The sequence below is a fragment of the Chinchilla lanigera genome, unplaced genomic scaffold (assembly GCF_000276665.1).
Source record: "Chinchilla lanigera isolate Chin_1 unplaced genomic scaffold, ChiLan1.0 scaffold00038, whole genome shotgun sequence".
Taxonomy (NCBI): Eukaryota; Metazoa; Chordata; class Mammalia; order Rodentia; family Chinchillidae; genus Chinchilla; species Chinchilla lanigera.
In genome coordinates, this window is record NW_004955439.1 from 4,720,153 (window position 1) to 4,740,886 (window position 20,734).

General features: G+C 42.0%; 1 protein-coding gene across 2 annotated transcripts in view; it reads right to left on the minus strand.

Annotated features, from left to right (window-relative positions):
* Zdhhc14 (zinc finger, DHHC-type containing 14) overlaps nucleotides 1–20,734 on the minus strand; it is a 275,437-nt gene that overhangs the window by 102,499 nt on the left and 152,204 nt on the right. For both annotated transcript variants that reach the window (XM_005390535.2, XM_005390534.2), the window contains exon 2: nucleotides 19,094–19,254. In XM_005390535.2, coding sequence (XP_005390592.1) covers nucleotides 19,094–19,254 — 161 coding nt within the window. The remainder of the gene's footprint in view (nucleotides 1–19,093; nucleotides 19,255–20,734) is intronic.

Genomic DNA, 20,734 nt, shown 5'->3' on the forward strand with positions numbered 1-20,734 from the left:
GGATTAATATAGTGCCTTTTAATGTAATAAAGTTTTATTTTTATTTTTAACATTAACTATATTTTTGTCATATCATATATTAAATCATAATGTACACATGATTTTGTATTTTACTTATGTTCACTGAAATTTTGTCAAGTTAACTTTTATACACCATTAAATATTTTTGACATCAACATTTTAATGACTTCATTATATACACTTCAATTATTTATGTTCTTACTGTTCATTTAAGTTGCTTCTAATTTTTTTTTTTTTTGTCTTTTTGAGACAGGGTCTAGCTGTGCAGTTCAGGCTGGCTTTGAGCTCACTTTGTAGCCCAGGCTGGCCTCGACCTTGTAATGATCCTCCTGCCTCAGCCTCCCGAGTGCGGGGATTACAGGAGTGCACCACCACACCCGGCTTGTTTCTAATTTTTGTACTATTATAAATAACTCTATAATGAGCATCTTTTTATTTATTTTCAGGTAAGTTTCATTTTTGCTCCGAGTTGTCTTGTAAGTGGATCCTATCTCAATTGCCTTTCACATTGGACTTCTTATGTCATTTTATCATTTTGGGTTTTCACATTCATTTCTAAAACTTGATTCAGCATGGAAAGACAGCTCCTAGTTTTCTCTATTCCAGGTTATTTAAGAGCATTTCTTCCAGACTCTTTCCTGTGTAGAACATTTACAGCTGGAATAACTCCAAAATGATATTGATGACATCCTGCAGCTTGAAATGCAGAGAAAGAGAACAGTGAGTCAATGGAACACAACTTTGAAAGTCGAGGAAGTGCCCCTGAAACATGAGGAGCAATAATCTTCTAAGGAAGCATCCTCCAAGGCAGCAGAGTCTTGAGCTCTCCCAGGCAGATATGGGGCAGTTCGCACTTGGGGCAGTTCTCTCTGCAAGGCAAAGAGTGGCTGTCAATGGGCCTCTGAATTCAGTGGCCAGTCACACCCATGTAAAGAAGCAAGGTTCTGGACCGTGGGTTTTCAGTGCCTGTTCTGGAAGCAAAGGTGTCTGGGGAGGAGAGCAGAGCATCAGAGCGTAAGGTGGATCAATTGTTTCTCTGCATCGACAGCTCTCAGTATACCTGCTTCAGAAGGCTCCCAGGCAGCCAGGTGTGGGGCTGTGACCCACTTGTCACAGAGAAATGATGTTGTTGCTGATGGACAATCACCACCTCCTGAGTTACTCCTGCAATCTGCTTCTGTAATTACTATCAGACTCTGTATCCATCATTGCCCAAATGTGCAAATCATCATTAAAATATTGATGAAAGAAAACCAACATCATTTATCACCAGGGAAGAGCAATTGCTAACTGCTTTTATCTCAGGAGGGAGTCAGGGAAGCTGAGGAAGCCCTCAGTTATCACACTGTGGGTGTGTTTGCACTCCAGTGGTTCTGAAGTAGGATTAGATTCAAAAGTGCTCACTGCCATTTGCGTTAGAGAGTTGAAGAGAAATCCAGCCTCCAGAGACTGGGGCTGAGCAGCCAGGCCTGCAAGCCACATTTCCACATGTTATCTGCTCTTGGAGGCTCCTCTGTCCCTCTGGGCTTGGCCAGGACAGCAAAGCATCTATAGCAGGAAAGAGGCATCGCTCTTCCAAGTTCTTGAACTCTGTTATATTGATTTTTACCCTCAAAGTTCACCCGGTGCATTTTGCAAGAGGTCACTCAAATAATTTTTGTCTTAATAATGACTCCTCCAACTACTTTATGTGCTGCCAAGCAGAAAAATGGGATCATCAGAGCCTGAGGTGAGGATCTCAAACAGAAAGAATAAAACCAAACCACAATTTGGAGTTTTTCATTGCTGTAGCCTGAATCCAATCTTTCTGTATTGATCCGCTGTTGCTTTTCTCATATTAGAAATTCTTCTCCCCACAAACTTGGATTCCACTTCTGTACCAAAGTTAATAGTTTTGTTTTCTGCTAGACTTGGGAAGGGCTAGATGTCAGCCCTCTGGATAGGCAGCTCTTGTCACTAAATGGCCCACCTGTGGTCTCTCTGGGTGATCAGTGGTTCCTAAACAGCTTTCTTCTGGTAAAGCGGATTAGCTGAGGTAGGAAATGAACTACAAACTGCATCTTGTGCACCTGGCATTAGTCAAATGGGAATTGGGGACATGAATGTCCTCGAGCTCAGAGTAATCAGTCTTTTCCTGGAATGGCATCCTCTCAGTTGAGGAGTTCAGGCCTGTGTTGTGCAGCATGGTGGCAACCGGTCATATCAGTTTTCAAAGTGTGGCAATTCTGAATTGGGATGTGTTGTAAGGCGGGGGGAAAAAACACCAGCTTTCAGATTAGGTATAAACATGGAGAACACAAACTGTCACAATAGTGTCTAAATATCTTTTATACTTTAAGTAATAATACTTTGAACAACCAGATTAAATACAGCCAATTAAAATTAAATTAAATATATCCAATTAAAATTAAATTAAATACAGTCAATTAAAATTGACTTCACCTGTTTCTTTTTGCTACTATCCAGTCACTACTAGAAAATTTAACAATACATGTGTGACCTGCATCTGTGGCTCACGTCATATGCCTATTTCACACTGCTGCTTTAGGCAATCAAAAACGCTCACTGGAAATCAGCAGCAATCTATATGCTAAATATTAGGGTGGTGATGGGAAAGGCAGGCTTGTTAAGCACAAGTCCCACCCGTGGGTGCCCTTCATTTTTTCTAGTCTATTTGCCTTGAAAGCACTGAGCTAACAGCCATCTGTGGCTCCTGCTCTGCTCTATGCTAAGGTAACAAAAGAAGGAGCACTATGGAGAGAGATGCACCCCACCAACAAGAGGTATGCCTCAATCCTCTCAGGCACCTTAATGCTGATGTTATTTTCAGAGCTTAATTTGCAAATAAGGGTAACCAAAGTCCTGTTCCCAAAATAACACGTTGCTTTTATTTCATCTTTCAGTATAACATCATGCTAGGCACATCTCACTGTTCAGCTCTGCCAAACTTGAAAATCCACTCCAGCCCTGCTTGCTCACTGTCTATCCACTCAAAGGCCATGTGTACTGGATGAGATACAAGGCAAAATCAGCCTTGCCTTCCAATCAGAAAGGGCAGCCCTGCCAATACAAGCAGAACCATGGAGCCTGCCGGAGCCCCTGCCCAGGGGCCCCTTATTCCCTGGGCCACTGTAGCAGCCTCCTCCCCACCTGGTTTGGCTCCAATTTCTCCCCTTTTGACTGACCTCATCATCAACAGCAATGCTTCCTCTGCTGCTATGAGCAAGAAGTTGCACCAGGCCTGCACCTAGCATCTTTTACCTCTCTAGGTACAGTACCCAGCAGAACAGTGTGTTCTGTTGTCCCTGTTGCAGAGATGAGGACTCTGAGGCTAGAGGGTGAGTAACTTGCCCGGATCCTGTCCTGTCAAGGGCTGGTGGAGTCAGGTACCAGGCCAGTGCCTTTGGGTTGAGGGTCCCTCAGCCCTGCAGCCCTGTCCACTTCTCATCAAGGGACCCTATGCACTTCAGCTACATCTACAGGTCAAGGCTTCTTGTCATCCCAATGTTTCCATCTCACGATCCCTATCTCTCACACGCTTTACTGGGAAAGAGAGAATTCTTTAGGCCCTGTGGCCCACTCCTGACGTGATCCTTAACGCAAAGCAGCCTTCTCCTCCTTCTCCCTCCCAGGCCTCCACTGTCCCTCTGCTCACAGCCTCTGCCTTGGTGTCAGCTTAGCACTCCATTTGAGTCTCAGGGTTGCTGAAACTGAGCTCTCTTCCTGGACCCCTCATCTCTGGATTTCCCATAAAATTACTTTTCCTGCAAATTCCTGACTTCATTGTAAATTCAGGTCAATGTTTCATTCTTGCTTTACTGCCTGGATTCTAGGCCTGTTTCTGTCCTCTAGTAATAGAACACCATCACCCCCACACTGTTTAACTAACCCTGGGCCAGCACAGCAGGTAAAAGCAGCCTGCCAGTGTGCTAAATAGTAGTCTTGCCATATACTAGCTGAAATATTTTTAGAAGTCACTTTTACATAATGATAGCACCTAATAATGACAACACCTGCCTCATAGGTTGTTGAAAAGATTAAATGAACATAGGTGAGACAAAAACAGTGCCTGGCACACAACACTAGGTGCCACATAAGTATTGGCTGTTTTCTTTCTTTCTTGCTTCTGTTTTCTTTCTTGCTCAACTCTGGCTTGAGCAGCTACTACCTACTATGTACTAACCAGATCTGGTAACTACTGCCCCTGTCTCTGTGTGCACCACCTCTGTCACCTAAAGGTTCTGGGTCGGGTCTCCCTGTTTCTCTGTGCAGCCACTAGCTTGTGAAATATCGTTTCTTCTCATAATTTCTGCCACTCTCACTCCAGGGCCATCTTCTTGGGCAATCTACATCCGTCTTGTCTCTTGAAATCCAACTCAGACCCATTCTCTCCTGAGGACTCCCTGTGACTAATCTCTTCTGATCCTCTCCTAGGCTCATGTTCCTCTGGCCCTCAGAATCCAACTGACTCACAGCAGTGGTCCTCAACTGGGAGTGATTTTGCTCCCTAGGGACATTTGGTAATGTTGACAGATGATTTTATTGTCACAATTTTAGTGGTAGAGGGCAGGGATGCTGTTAAACATCCTGAAATACATGAAGGGCCTCAAAATGAAGAGTTATGTGGCAACAGTGCAGAGGTTGTAAACCCTGCATTATAATCATCTGCTCTTGCTGATGCTACTCTGTTTAAAAAAAAAAAAAAAAACCTGCTAGTGGTTTCATGTGCATATTCTAGCCCCCAGCTAGAGATCTTTTGATGCTTCTATGGTACCTGAGACAGCACCATGCTTAAAATAAACTGATGAACTCATAGTGATTAATTTTCTAACTAAACAGCCAGCCAGAAACATTTTTCATTAGAGTCTGCGATATGTCACTGTAAGATTTTTAAAAATGCTACATAAATGTTAGAAGTATTCTGTGCTCATTGAGAGAAAAATGCAGAAGTTTTTGGTCATTCCCAATCAAAGTCTGTCCAGCTGCAGGACAGATAGTCATATTGTAGGAGACACTGAGCGGGGGTGGTGGTGGTGTCAGATAGACCCCTACCAACATCCAGCCATGATTACCATTTGCCACCAGTTTCATTGCTCTATTCTTTTCTAAGAACTTGACCTTTTAGTTGGCATCCATGAGATCAATATGATATATGAGCAAAACCTGAATCTATATCTTAGAGAAAATGAGTTTGTTTTTTTTTCTAGAAAGGAAATCTCATGATGTACTACCCAAATGATCTAAGTTTTATGTTGAGTCAGTTAAGGCACAGGTGGAAAAGAGCAAGGGCTCTGGAGAGTCACCCTGCAACTGTCCTATGGTCTGTCAAAGGTCCATTCTCAAAGGACAATAATTGAAGAGGGGAGAAAGGCCCATGCCCCCACTACCACCTCTGCTGGTAGTGTTTGGGTGGTAGATATCCTTCTGCACTTGCACCTTGGAAAGAGGTTTAGATAGAGCTCAGGGGATGAAGAACCTAACTGACCCTGACTATAGAAAGGCCGGTGTGGCTAAAATCTGCATCGCTGGTCCCAAAGCAGAAATGTGAGAAGCTTCCCTTACGCAACTCCACTCCAGCCCATTCAGTCCCTGGGTATTGTTCTTAAATAAGTTTCTCGAGGAATTTCCCATTTGAGTCACTACATCTGTGTCTCAGAAAATAGACACAGAAAGATGACCTGTCTATTCTCCAGAGAATACCTTTGAGCTGTATGTGTCTTGTGGTTATTCAACTGTCCAGGAATGCTTGACTCTACCTTCAGGTTTGAAGAATACATAAAAGGCAAAAGATTTTAAAGGAGAAACCACCCAATATAGTGTTCTCAAAGTGGAACCTCCAGACCAGCAGAATCGCCACTGCTTGGAGACTTGTTAGAGATGCAGATTTTGGGCTCCAACCCAGACATCCTTTCTCAGAAGGTTAAGTGCAAAATGGGCCCCACAACTTATGTTTTAAGACCCTACAGGTTATTCTGATGTATGCTCAGATATAAGAGCCAATGGTCTGATCAAACAGCATGGAATTTAACCATATTAATGAACAATAATCATGGGTCAGCTTAGGTATTTTAGTAGATTGCATTGTTTATAACTTCGTGATTATATTGATAGAGATAAAAAAATCAAAAAAGAATATAATCTTATTTTCATGGTGTCAAGTGCCTAGTAAGCACTTGATTATATATATTGAATAAATGAATAAAGCTCTCAGAGATTTTAAAAAATGAAGTTGAAAGCCATTCTCTCTAGTTTTTTCTTTAAACAACCCAAAACAAATATACACACCAGCTATGCTAGGGAGATTCCAGTAACTATTTAGGTTTAATTCTTTGTACTCTAACATGGTCACCACTAGTCCCATGTCTATTCTATTGGGCATTTGACAAGTGAATAATTCAAACAGAACCGTAGTGTAGGTATGTAATATACACCAGATTTTGAAGACTCAGTTCAAAAAAGAATAAACTGTTACATTAGTTCTTTTTTGTTGTAATTTTTGTTGTAATGGTTTGATATATTGGATCAAATAAAATATTTGAAGTCATTTTATTCATTCCTTACTTTTTAGATATCACTACTAGAAAATGTATAATTATACATGTAGCTTGCATTATATTTCTAGTGGGTGTTTGGCTTGATAGCACTCCAAATGTGACATATTTCAGTTTTTTGAGGATTGTAGGCGATTTTAACCTATTTCAGTTCTATTGAGTGTAAAGAGCAACTCACCCATTCACTCACCCTTGGACTTCAAGTTTCCATCCTTAAAGGAGGATAAAGAGATTTTTTTTAAGTGCACACTCCAAAATGTGCTGGTATGTAATTTGGCATGCTTCCCTATAGACTTCTGTTTTTGCCAAGAAAGTGTTACCCTACAGCAGTGATGGCAAACCTCTTAGGGCTTTTGTGAGAACAAACAGGTGTCCATGGTTCACGTGCCATAGGTTCGCCACCGCTGCCTTCCAGTTTTCACATAAATTGTCTTCACTTCTGCCCAACTAGGTAAGCCAATGTTTCCAATAGGAGCTTCAGAGGGTAAATGTAGGTAATTGAAAATTGTTAGGAAGTTTTTCCTTACCAGACACAGTGGCAGGAAGAGCCCCTTGTGACAATTCCCTGTCCTCCCACGTCACACCACCTTGATCCCCTTCATGCTCTCTCCAGGGACCCTCTTGTTTGGGTGTTGGCTCAGTGATTCTCAGGGATGCCCACATGGAATTTGGGACCACACAGTAGATACTAAGCTACTCATGCTCTTAGGCAGTGACTCCTAACCTCAGAACTTATCTGCCAGAACACAAAATAAAAGAGCTGATCTTCAAGTTTTCCACGGGACAGGTGGAAAAAGAGATCTGCAAGCCCCTCCAGGCAAACCCCCACCCCCAAATCCAAAATTGACAAAGACTTTGCCTTGACTGCACCCTACATCATAGGATTCTAAGGGAAGAAGAGAAGTCACATGAAAAAGAAATAGAGCACTGTTGGGATCGAAAGTGAGTTCAGAAGGCGAGGACTGTGGTATCGTTTCAGTGGCATCACAGGTCTGTATACGGACCCCACAGATGAGATCTATGCTCACAGTATGTGGGACCTGAACGGCACATGGCTGCCTGTGATGGTGAGGATTCTGTCCTTGGCCAAACTCTGTAGTTAGTCTCCTTTGAACTATCTTCTCCACTAAGGCCTGCCTTTGGGACTTCTGTGTTTGTTTCCGCCTTGTCCAGTTTTAGTAAGAATCCTGATAAGGGAGATTAGCCAGAAGCTCCCACCTTTGATAGCTGGTCACTCTTAATATCTGATCCAATTCCTCATCCTTTGCTACCTGCAGTGACTATGTCTGATCCCCCTGCCCTGACTTCCTCTAGAATTCTACAAGGTAGTTTTATGTATCCCTGACCTTTCCTCTTAGCTACTTTCCATCTATTGACCCTCAACCTACCTCTCAGCTCTAAATTTCAACTTTTCTTTGTTATGTTTGGAGTTAAGCCCAGTGTCCATTGTGTACTGTAAAGCCCCACTGCACTAGTCCCTGTCTCCATAGTCTCCCTGAATAAAGTCTGCCTTTGTGTTTTAACCTAGAAGAGTTTTCTTCTAGAACCAGCACAGGTTAGGGCTAACCAGGAACATGGTGAGAATGTTGTTTGGCAAATGGCTCTTAGTTAAATCTGATTCCTAGTCCTGGAGTGTTTGTTATGAAGCAGAGTGGGGGATGCTCCCAGTCAGGAAGAACCAAGCTCTCCCTGCGATTCTCTGCAGGAAAACCCAGGGTGAGTCCGGCCACAGCACCTGTTCCTGAGGTGCCTCTGATGTTCAGTGTGCCTGGTGCTACTTAAAAAATGTGGCACCTGCTCAGTTTTCCCCCAGCCCCTCCCAGCAGTGTCCTGCCTGCAACACCTCCTTGCCCTGGCCCGTTTCTTCTGCTCTCATTGAGGTCTTTGTTTCTTTTTATTCCTGAGCTTCCTTGTATGCTACTTCTGCATTCATAATAATAAAAGCCTCCTGCTTCCCCAGCACAAAAGGTCTGCACACTGTATCAGCTTCCTCCAAAGCCATTTTACCCTGAAAAGCCAGACTTGTTTCCCCTCCTCCAGGGTTCAGCTCTTAAAAGAGTCCAGATCCTTGCTCCAGCATCTCTTTGTCCAACACACTGCCCTGCTGATTTCTGGATGAAGTGCCTTGTCTTGGCTTCCCTCTAAAACCAACCTTACTGATTGACTGACTCAGTCCCTCACTCAGAACGATTATTTCATCATTGTGCTTTACCTCCCAAAAGTGCCAGTTAAAGTCCTAATAATAGTAATATTCAATGGGTAATTTAAATGTATTATTTTGCAGTACCTACAGTTTGCTTATTGAATTTAGATTGGTATGCATGTAGCTTTGCTTTCTAAAATGAACAGAATATGTCATCCCCTGTATTTAAGCAGCTAAGCAGGCTAAATAATCTTCTGAAGTATTTTGGTTCCTAGATTTTCATGATCAATCAAAAGAGGAAGAAAAACAGACCCTGAACTTGAGGTACACGTCACTTCTCAAAGTAACATAGTAAGTGGAAGGGCTAGGGATTCAGGCTCAGCCAATTTAGCCACAGATCCTGTGCTCATCACCCTACACCACTTTACAGATAAGATTAACACTGACGGCCTTTGAAATCTCTAAAGAGAAAGTGTTTATTAAGATAGTTATAAAGAATAAGGTGATTATCTGCAGAGAGGTTGGTTATTAGACTGAATACCCAAATTTGTAGTTAGCCAAATTTCTGCAAATAGGCAGTCGTGAGAATTTATAGAGGAAGGCCACCAGGAGGCAGTGGCTAGGTCCCAGGGCTCTGCTTCTCAGCTTTTCTGTGACTCAGTTGCCATCAGGTTATGCATTTCTAATACCCTCCTAGGTGAAGCTGATGTTGGTCTTTCATGGACCTCACTTTGAATAGCAAGGGTTCTGTTTAAGAAGCAAAGCCTGTCACTGATCAGCTCCGGGCAGATTTGTCCCTGTCTCTCTCTGAGCCTTAGTTTACTCATATGTAATCTAAGGAAGTTGCCCGGGATGATCTTCATGGTGGTTGGGGTACCTTTGAACTGGAATGTCTGACTCAGAGCACAGCCTGGAGGAAGGGAGGAGGACACTGAAGCCACTGTGTGTCATGGATACAGTCATGAACCCCCAGTTTCCTTAGTGCTCCTGGCTGGCACAGTGGAGTGGGCCTAAGATTTTCATTGACATGCTGTTCCTTTGACCATGTTCTTGAGCCTTGGGGGTCCCAAAGGTCTCATCTCTCTCTTGCCACTTGATCCTCTTTTTCCTCTTCTCAAAGCCTACTGCCTCCTACTCTCTCGTGGCTGACTCTACCCTAACCTGGTTATTTCACCATCCTTCCCTTTCGTGGCTTTGTATATGAGATTACAATCACAGTACTTTTCTAGGTTTTAGCAAAGCATGTCAGCATTGTTCTGTCATTGTGTGGATTTAACACAAAATCAATATGGCGACATGATGGGGAAAGAGAGAGAGACAGAGAGACAGAGAGAGACAGAGACAGAAAGAGACAGAGACAGAGATAGAAAAGAGATCCCTTCATCTGAAATGAAGCACTATCATTGCTTTTAGGGAGGAGTTCATCAGTTCTATAGACAACATTACACAGTCGTGATTTCCATGAAGAGAGACACTCAGAACAGGGGACCATGAAAATATCTATGTGGATTTAAGGACCAGAACTCCTAGGGCCAATGTACTGTGATCACATCAAGCTAAATAGTCCCTCTTGTCTCATTTTCTGTCCATGTTAGAAGGAGCAAAATGCCACTTGCCCCACACAGAGATACCCAGAGAAGATAGTTCTGTAAAGGGGATCTACCAAAAAGGGAGCTGTAAGACGCCTTTCTTAGCTAGCACTAGAAGCTTCCACTCCAAGTATTACATAGTACAGTTTCCCAACTTCAAAAGTAAGTTAACACATCTGCATCACAAGCTGTGTTCACTTCCAATGCCTGGTGCATTCCTACCATTTGAATTTCTCCAGGAAGAAGAAATACTGCAGGCTTCCACGTACATCCTGGATGGAAACCATGCATCCTTCCAAATCCTGTGGAAAAACAAAATCTCCACCTCTTTCTTTCCCTTAGTACCAGACCCTTCAAAATCTTGTGGTATTTCCTCAAATACCAAAATTTTGAGTTGTGACATCTGGTTTCCAGCTCTCCCAGGCTGGTTTATTTTTTAAAGAGATAATCAAGAGTTTTGACATTCTGAGCCTCCACCCTGCATTTGTGTGGGACTCACTGCCTACCCTTCCCTGGCTCAGCACACACTAGATGATTCTAGCATTTTCCCCCAAACAAGGAATCTACTTTTTGTTTCTTTTCTTTGTTCCTAGGGTGCCATTTACTTTAAAAGCCTTTGTCTTTTCCAGAAGGTATTTCAGACATGGTGGGTTCCTCCTTTTCTAAGCTCATTCACAAACATCTCAGAATGTCTAGACATCGGGAGGTTCCCTCTGGACAAAAGGTCCCTGTATCTTCAGGCATCTCCAAGAGAGGAGTTGGATTGTGTGGAATTTCCCTGCATGACTTCCATCTCTACCCACGTGGGCCCGGACTTCAGAAGCAGGCCCTGTAGCTATGGGATGCTGACCTGGTGCTTTGTGTCTCAGCCTATGGATATGATGGGGGAGTCAGTCAAGAGGACAAGGAAACTGTGGGATGGATGGCATTGCCAGGATGCAGGGTAAAAACACAATCTAGAGGAAAAGGAAATGCTACCTGCTCCATGAGCCCAAAATCTCCTGCCTAGGGCCTGGTTTCCATGGCAACAGAATGGGGCAGGACCAGGCAGCAGCTAAGAGCACAGAGTGTGATGTCACATGCAACTGCACTGGACTCCCAGCTCTGGCCAAATGACCTCTGGAAAATCACTTTCTTTTTTGAGCACTGGCTTTCGCACAAATAGGGATGGTATAGTGTCTAAAGACAAGGGTGGGCTGTTGTCTGAGTTGAGATAATCTTTCCAAAGAAACTAGCCTGATGCCCACACAATGAAAAGCAGTTGTGATCATTATCCTGTCTGTTCAGCACAGCTCAGCAAACCCCCTCCACAGGAAGAGAGAAAAGGCACAGGGAAGGCTCTAGGTTATAGGCATAGCAAACGTTTGAGATGGCGCATGGAAGAGAAAGTCCAAAAGCTCATTAGGTGGCATCCTAACATCTCTGCCAAGAGCAGGACAGAGAGCAGCAGGGGAGAGAGGATGGTAAAGATAGAAAAGAATCTCCGAGGCAGGTGTTATTCAATTCTGAACGGAGCCCTGGGAGCTGGTGGAGTGGTTGAGGATGCTGACATGATCACTGTGAATAAAACCTTGAAAAGAATAAATTATGATTTTTTTGAAGGCAAATAGAGATTCAAATAGGCATTGGATAATGGTTAGAAAATATCATCTTTTGATAGCAGGCAAAAAGTGATAAAAAGAGCCACCTGTGACACCTATCATTTTGATCCCATCAACTTGGGAAGGGTCAGTGGACAACTACTGTATGGGACACAAAACAATAGCATAGCAGAGGGAAGATTTAATCACAACTCAGTCACAGCCAGCAGATTCCTCATTAGGTAAAAAGAAATGAAACCATCCAAATGTGTGTGATTTTACAGTGATTATTACCAATATAAAGTGAAATAATCAACATAAAATGAAACTAGGAATGGCAAAAAAATGCAAACCAAAAACTTTCACTTAGCAAAAAAATTAAACTACCAAGAAAAATTATTACAAGAGATGGAATAGTTCTATAAGAAGATTTTTAACAGCTGCTTTCATAACATGCAAAACTTTGATAATAAAAAATCCTAGTTATAGATGATATGCAGAGAAGAACTTACTCCAGTAAAAATAACTTTAGCAAAATAAAAATGGACATTGAAAAAATTTGAAATACTTTAACTGCTATAGAGAAAATTGATTATAAGAATTTTAATTGGCTTATCTCTTTAAAATAAAATAAAATAAAATTTAAAAAAAAAATTTTAACTGGCTTAAACAATATTCTCCTCAGAAAGTATTTTCTTCACCAAAAATCCATCAGTACTAAAATTCTAATGAAAATGTTTCTACTCTTAAAGATAAGGTATTTTTTTGGGAAAAAACTCCAAGTCAATAAAGAGGATCACCACTTTAGCTGTCATGGAAACCTTTCTCTGGAGCCTCTCTGACCAGGATAATGTAGAAGTGGGCAGTCCAGAGGCTCCCCAGGATCACGAAATTGCCGTACCTTGTTTCTTAAAAGTCTCATCTATAGCGTACCCATTTCAGATACAAATTTAGGAAAGAGCAAAAGAAATTTTGGTGTTGGAAGTGGTGATTTGCACTATGCAACGTGACCAAATACATAATGAATGTTTAAATAAAAGTGTATTATAGTAAAAGACACATTGCCATTAATCCCCTTCAAAATACGCTTCCTCCCTGACCACACATTCTTGTCACTTTCTGAAACAGTACTGAAATCTTCTTTCCTGAGTATCTTTATGAGGTGTAATCAAAAATACGGTGAATGCTGCTTCCGAGTGCCATCCAACACAAAGGCAGGCTCATAAAAATATTACGGTGTATCCTCATCCACCTTATTCACTGGGCCTGGCACTGTGTGATTTCTGATTCTTCTCCGAAGTCAAAATGACCATGAAAGGTAAATATTTTTAATGGATTTAGGACCTTGAGGCAGTCACAACAGCACAACTAAAGACATTCACAAAAGAGGACTTCTAGAACTGTTTCAGAAGGTGACAAGGATGGGATAAGTGTGCTCAAAGTGAGGGGGAGTATTTTGAGGGGGATTAATTGCAATGTGTCTTTTACTCTAACGCATCTTTTAAAAATGAAATGTTTACTGCATTTCTCCATCATACCTAGTATGTATTACAAGAAAACTTGCTAAATGATGACAATTTGACCAGACACTGGAGAGGAGTGGGCAAGGAGGAGGAAAGGGAAAGGAGGAGAGAGAATCATGAAAGCACACAGTCAGTCTATCTAGGGACAGTGGCTTTCTAACCAGCCAATGAAAGGACCAGAATGGTGGCAATAATTCTTTCAGTTTCCGCCAAAACACAGAGAGTTAGTTTTTTAAAGCCCACCCGATTCTTTAGATAGGATTCTACCTTCAGTAAGGACTGTTGGGTCCCTTGTTTGGTGTCTGGATTACTGTGCTGTGGGAGTTTCCGAAGCTACTAACCTTGCTTTGGGAGCTCAGCAGCTATCACCTGCTGCCTCAACATTCTGGTCTTGGCGTCTTCAGGATCACTGAGAGGGTGGAGGGTAACATCAGCTTGCTGCTTTCCTCTGTTTCAGTCACTAGGAAGGTCTATTCCTGATTGAGACTAAGTGCTTCGCTCCTGAGATTTCCAGTACAGCAGCTCCTCACTGTTTTTCTAAACCTAGATCAGTTGCTTAGTGTCTGATCATCCTTGGGTGAGTTTCTGAAGCTGTGAAGTTTCTGAAGAAACCTTCAGTGACACTAGCAGTACTTTCCCTGGGACCCAGCTGCTGTTCTTCATGTCTTTTTCACTGTAACCTAAGTTACTGGGAATATTCTTTAAGAAGAAAGGCGTGTCAGGCATTTCAAGGGCTTTAGAGCAGACCCTGAAGCCCAGAGCGCTCCTCTTCACTGCCCACTCCTTTGCAGAAGGCTGAAAATTTAAGTCCTTTGGCAAACCTTCAATAAACTGCTCAGATGACTGATTCCAAATGGCTATTATGGGTTTTTATCAGAGAAATATGACTGATAATTAGAATTAATAGCCTAATCATGAAAAGTTTCCAAGCCTAAGTTTTCATTTTCCTTCTTAAGCCAGATTGCACAAAATAAATGTGTTACAATTTCATTGCAACATAATCATATTTTCCAAAGCCAAGCAGTACATGGAAGGACTCCTCATGAAGAATTAGAGCAGCCAAGGGGATGACCACAGGCCGAGCCTCCCTCTTTGACTCCAGGGAGGTACACTGGACAGGTAGGAAGTGTCCCAAAGACATTGCTCCAGCTCTGCCATTTAGTCCTGACACTCTTCAGGGAGTTCTTTATGAGAACCTATGTTTGCAGAAAGTGGAAAGAGAATTGGGTGGAAAAAGAGAACTTAAAGAACAAAAAACCCACTGTTCACTGATCACCTGCCATAAACCAGGTACTTTCCATATAATCTCGCATCCTGATTCGAAGCTCGCCAGATAAAGTCACTGATGCTGTTTCACAGGTAGAACATGGTGGGGTGAGGGTTAGGAAAGGCAGTCCTAGCCTACGGCCACACAGCTAGAGAATGGCTCACACCCACTATATGCACTCCAGTATGATGAACCTTAAAAACATCGTGCTGAAAGCAAGAAGCCAGATGACAAAGACTATAAACTGTGTGATTGTATTCTAAATATAGAAATGGTCCCCACAGGACAAATCTCCAGAGACAGAAGGACTCCAGTGACTTCAAAGCCCTTTTCTGCTTTTACCCCACCCCTATATTCTTGCTCTTCCCTTTTATACAGCTTTATTGAGGTATAATTTATATACAGTAAAAGTGACCTAAGTATACAATTAATAGGTTTTAGTGAATTTATTGCATTGTGCAGCTATCATCTTGATCTAACTTTATTTTTAAATTTATTTTTTAATTTTTTGAGAGAGACTCTCACTATGTAGCTCAGTCTGACCTTGAACTCATGTGCCTGAGGCTGGCCTTGAACTCACAGTGATCCTCGTCTCAGCCTCCCAAATTCTGGGATTACAGGTGTGCAACACCACATCCAGCTTGATCTATCCTTGGACCATTTCCCTCACCCTGGGCTCCCTCATGTGAGGGGAAGCTAACCAGGCAATCTCTACTCTGCTTTTTGTCTCTGGAGATTTGTCCTTTGGGGACAATTTTTACAAATAGAATCACACAGTTTTATAGTCTTTATCATCTGGCTTCTTGGATCAGCATGATGTTTTTAAGGTTCATCATATTGGAGTATGTATCAATAAAAGTATGTGCCTTTTATTGCTTTGTAGTATTCCATTGTGTGGATATACTGTGTATTGATCTTTTAGTTCATCCTCTTTTTTTGTACTGGGAATCAAACTCAGACCCTTATGTTTGCCAGGCAGGCACTTATGCCACTGAGCTATATCCCCAGCCCTTTTATTTCATCCTTCAATGATATTTGGGTTGTGTCCAGTTTTGGACTACTAGGATTAATGCAGTTTTGAATATTCATGTACAGGTCTTTGTGAGAACATACATTTTTATTTTTCTTGGATATAGATCTAGAAGTGAAACCGCTGAGTCATGTGGTAATTATATTTATCTTTTTGAAGAATTCTGAGGCACTCTTTTCCAAGGTGGATGCACCATTTTATATCCTTACCGATAATCTACAAGGATTCCAGTGCCTCCATATCCTTGCCACCATTTGTTGTTGTCAGTCTTCTTGATGGGAGTCATTCTAGTAGGTGTAAAGCAGTATCTCACAGTGGTTTTGGTTGTACTTCCCTAGTGATGAAAGCTATTGAACATTTTTTTCATGTGCTTATTGGCCATTCACATTTCTTTTCTGGAAACAATGTCTGTTCCTGATTTTATAATTTCTCTCTGTACCACAGTTTCTCTCTGTCTCTCTCCAGCATAGTTAAAAGTTTGTCAATTCTGTTGTTCTTTTCCAAGAACTAACTTTTGGCCTCATTGATCATTTTTCTATTTTTTTTTTTTTTTTGCACTGTATTTCATTGATCTCCTGTCTAAACTTTATTTTTTCTTTATTACTACTTGCTTTAAGTTTAATTTGCTCTTCTTTTTATAGTTTCTTTCTTTCTTTCTTTCTTTCTTTCTTCCTTTCTTTCTTTCTTTCTTTCTTTCTTCTTTCTTTTTGAGACAGGGTCTCTCTCTAATTCAGAATGGCTTCAAACTCAGGGCAACCCTCAAATTGGCTGACTATCAGAAATACTAAATGGTTGTTTCTGACAATTTGTGGAGAAAACTCGTTAAGCTACTCATTTCTGCTATGCCAGTGTCTGTTTTTTAAGCCCTTCTTTCCTTCACAGATAACACATTCCATCTCATCCATTCCCCAGTGTGATGCTCTCACAGAATCGATGGTGTTTGGGGCTGCGGGCACAACTGGCTTAAAAAATAAGTTGAAAAGTATTGCTCTAAGATTATCAACTTACTTCCCCCATTCCCATCCCCTCTTTTCAAACCCCCTTCCCCTCAGTTCACAAAGCTTGGTTTTCATTTTATCCTTCTTTACTCATTTTTTCTTTCCCCTCCCCCATCTATTTCCCTTTTCCTTTTGAACAGTTTCTTCCTCTTTCACAATACCTGCTGTAATTTATGTTCTTATTTACAGTTTCAGTTTCTCCCACCAGAGAGATAATGTGATATTTACACATATGTGTCTGATTTATTTCACTTATAATTATGGTCTCAAGGTCCATTCATTTAGCTATAAATGTTTCAATTTTACCTTCCTTTACGGCTGAGTAATACTCCATTATACAAGAAAAAAACCACACCTTTTTTATCCATTCATTGATTGATGGGCTTTGGGGTTATTTTCAAGATTTAGCTATTACAAACTGTGCTGCTATAAAAATGCGTGTGCATATATCATTGTGGTATGATACTTTTAATTCTTCTGGAAAAATACCCAGAAGGGGAGTAGCTGTGTCAAATGGGACCTCCAATCATAGTTTTGTGAAGAATCTCCACACTGATTTCCACAGTGGCTCCACCAGCTTACACTCCCACCAACAGTGAAGAGTTCCTTTCTCTACAGGCTCATCAGCTTTTGTTATAGGTTGATTTCTTGATGATAGCCATTCTTCTTGGAGTGCGATAGAATCTCAGTGTTGTTTTGATTTCCATTTCTTGAATGACCAGTGATGTTGAACATTTTTTCATATATTTATTTGCATCTTTACTTTTTCTGAGAAATGTCTCTTCATCTCAGATGCCCATTTTTGGATTCCGTCTTTGAATTTGGATGGCCTGATTTTTTTCAGTTCTTAGCATACCTCACAGAACTATCTTATCAACCTTAATGACAGCAACAGAAAGGCAAGATGTAAATCCCCTCTTTGCTTCCTCAGTGTCAATCAAGACAAAAGAAACTGTGCCTCTTAGAATCTGTACTTATAAGGGAGACTCCGAAGAGTAATTTTTATCACCCACTTTGTACATTAGGCAGAAAACCTCTCCCTGATCTCACTGATGTGGCAGATGCCCCTTGTACTAATGAGGAGGGGGATCATGGCAGGGAGTTGCTTCACCTAAAGTTTGGAACTGGGCTCTTGGACTAAGCAGAGGATTTTCAAGCTATCAGCAGATGTAACTGGACATAGACTATACATCTCATTGTTTTGCTCAGAGGAAACTGGCCTGATCTCTCTATTCTCTCTCTGTGGTGATGTGAGAGAAACTTAGCTAGAAAGAACAAGGGTAAGGACTTGAAGATCTAGGTCCTAGGCTCCAGTTCTGTCATTTCCTCCCATTTAAGCTTCTTTTGGGGGCTTAGTTTCTTTATTTGTGAAATGGATTAATAATATCAATATCACTGGTCCCATTGCTGATTCCTTTGCTGCTCCCCTTCCAGGTAACGAGGGTGAGGGATGAGGGTAGATGCTGAGAACTCACCCTGTGCTTTGGCATGTGGGGAGTGGTAAGACCAGAACAGACGCTTTCTAGCAAGAGCAACACTTTACATGCTGTTCTCTGAATAAAGAGGATCTCTTCAGCTTTGGTGGAGGCTGCAAAGGGAAGTCTGGGCACAGAGCAAGACTAGGGCAGAAACATCTCTGCCAAGTGATCTTTCAGGTCTAAATGTGATGTTCATACTGAGTCTCCTTGCCGCTCTGGCATCCTTGTCAGACTGAACAGTGCACACAGTCACAAGTACAAACCTTTACGAGCATTTAAATGCAAGGAAAAGGGGCCGTTTTGCTTTAAAAAGAAAACTGTAAGGTTTGTTATATGAAGGATTAAAATCTGGTTTAACATCTTCAAAATGGATTAACTTTGAGCTTTTATTTCTAAAAAAGAAGTATAAAACTATTCAACTCAATATACATCACAAGCATATATTGTTAGTATAAAAGGAATTCTGGATTCTAGACTGTAGAAATAAAATTGCAGTCTAAGATGTAACCTTGCCTAGTTTTTTTTTTTTTTTAATAATAGAAATGAGCTTAGCTACAATGATTATAGAAGGGATAATAGAACAACAACCTAAAAGTATAGATTTATCATCATGAGTTGCCATGAAAGCAGAACTGGACACCTGGGCTTCAAAAACTGTGGGAACCGCCACCGGCGGGCCTCCTGGCATGGCACCGGAGCCCACACACCAGTGCACCAGCACCTCCAGCCTTACCTCGACCACTTCCATCCCACCTCCTACTCAGGTCATCTGCTTACGGCCTCCTTCCTTCCTGGTCACTCTTCACGTCGGCCAGCACCCTGCCCTCCGGCATGGCACCTTGGCCTGTCCTCACACTGGGGCCAGGCGCAGGTGGGAAGTGACCAAAGGCGAAGGGTAGACCTTCAGTGTTACCTATTTGCCTTTCCAGGTCAGCGGCTTCATCAGGTGTGGCTCGCGGGAGGACTCCAGGGTCACTGAAGCTGGTACGAAGCAGGGTCCCCATCACAAAGAAGAACAGGATGCCACCCACCACAGGGATGGCAGGGGTGATCTTCACTGCTAGGTATGGACAGCTGCCAACAGGGTGGAGGTGGGGAGGAGGGGGAAAGAAAAGAAAATGCAAGGTTAGGATCAACAGTAAGTGGTCTGTGTCTTCCAAGAAGCCAAAAGTTTATTTGGAAGAGTGAAATTGATTTGCATTGAAAACTCATCTGTGTTAATAATTTATATTTGCAGAGGATGTTAACTTTCTATCTCACACCACAATGGCTCACACTCTCTGCTCCAAGCAGAAGCATTGGAACAATCCTGTTGGCAAATCAATCTAGGGTATACAGAGCTTGTAGAAATACACATGTGCCCTTTGCATTGTAAACACACTCGTCAATCTATGCCTCCCACCCATGCCTGGAGTTAATAATAGAAGGCACCAACTTGGAACCCTCTTCATTAGACCTTTCCTGCCTGCATCAAACAACTCAGGCTTTTCCACCAGTACAAAATGCTGAGGACTACGAATTCACTTGGAAAGGCAAGAAACCACTTTTTAATATTTTGGAGGTAATCTGTGCCAAAGAGGTTAATGAGCTCTGGAAATGAATTTGCAAGCCAGTTTCTGAAGAGGATGAAAGGGATTTCAGTGGTTGGACTCTATTAATCTCATGCTTTTCCAAGGGCAATTGAGCTACCAATTGAGGAACAAGGCCCAACTTTTTGTTGTGGGAATAGTGGTTTAGTTTGGTTTTCTGTTTGTTTTTAAGAGATGGGATCTCATAATTTTGGCCATGTGGGCCCAGACTTTCTGGGCTTAAGTGATTCTCATGCTTCAGCCTCCTGAGTAGCTGGGATTATAAGCATAGGCCACCTATGAGACTCAGTTCTGCGAAAACCTCTTCCTTGAGGGTAGTCTAACAAGCTGACATCAGAGATTGTGGTGAACCAGGGAGAGGTGTGTTTGTCTGAGCCCTGGACCCTGAAGAAGCTTCTTCAGGACTTTGAGACTTCCTCCCAAAGTGACTCTGTGGGATTCCTTGCTGGCCCCATGGACTGCCATCTCCAGGAGCAACCCTCAAGTAGAGTCAACAACCTATGACATTTCCAATGTCTCTGTCACCACTCCCATCTCAACTCCCCTGCAGAAACAGAGCAAAGCAAAACCATACACAAAACAGTATGATGTCATGTTCTCTTCACAGAATTCATGATCAACTATAAAAAATGATAGCTGTCATTCTCATACCAGTGAAACCCTGCCCACTCTCCCAACACTGGCGCCTTTGAGCATCCTTGGAGTCTCATAGTAAAGCAAATTCGCTAAGAAAAGCAAGAAGATACAGAGTTTGCTGTAGAACAAAAGAATACAAGAATGTCTGACCCCGAGCCCCTCTGCTGTGGTGTGAATGTGCGTCCCTCTCGATCTTAAATTTCATGGGTTGGACACTTAATCCCCAGAGCAAGAATATTAACAGGGGGGACCTTTAAGAAATGATTAGGTCAGGAGGGCTCAGTGGTTTAATGTCACTGTCATAGGAGTAAGTTTGGGACAGCAAGAGC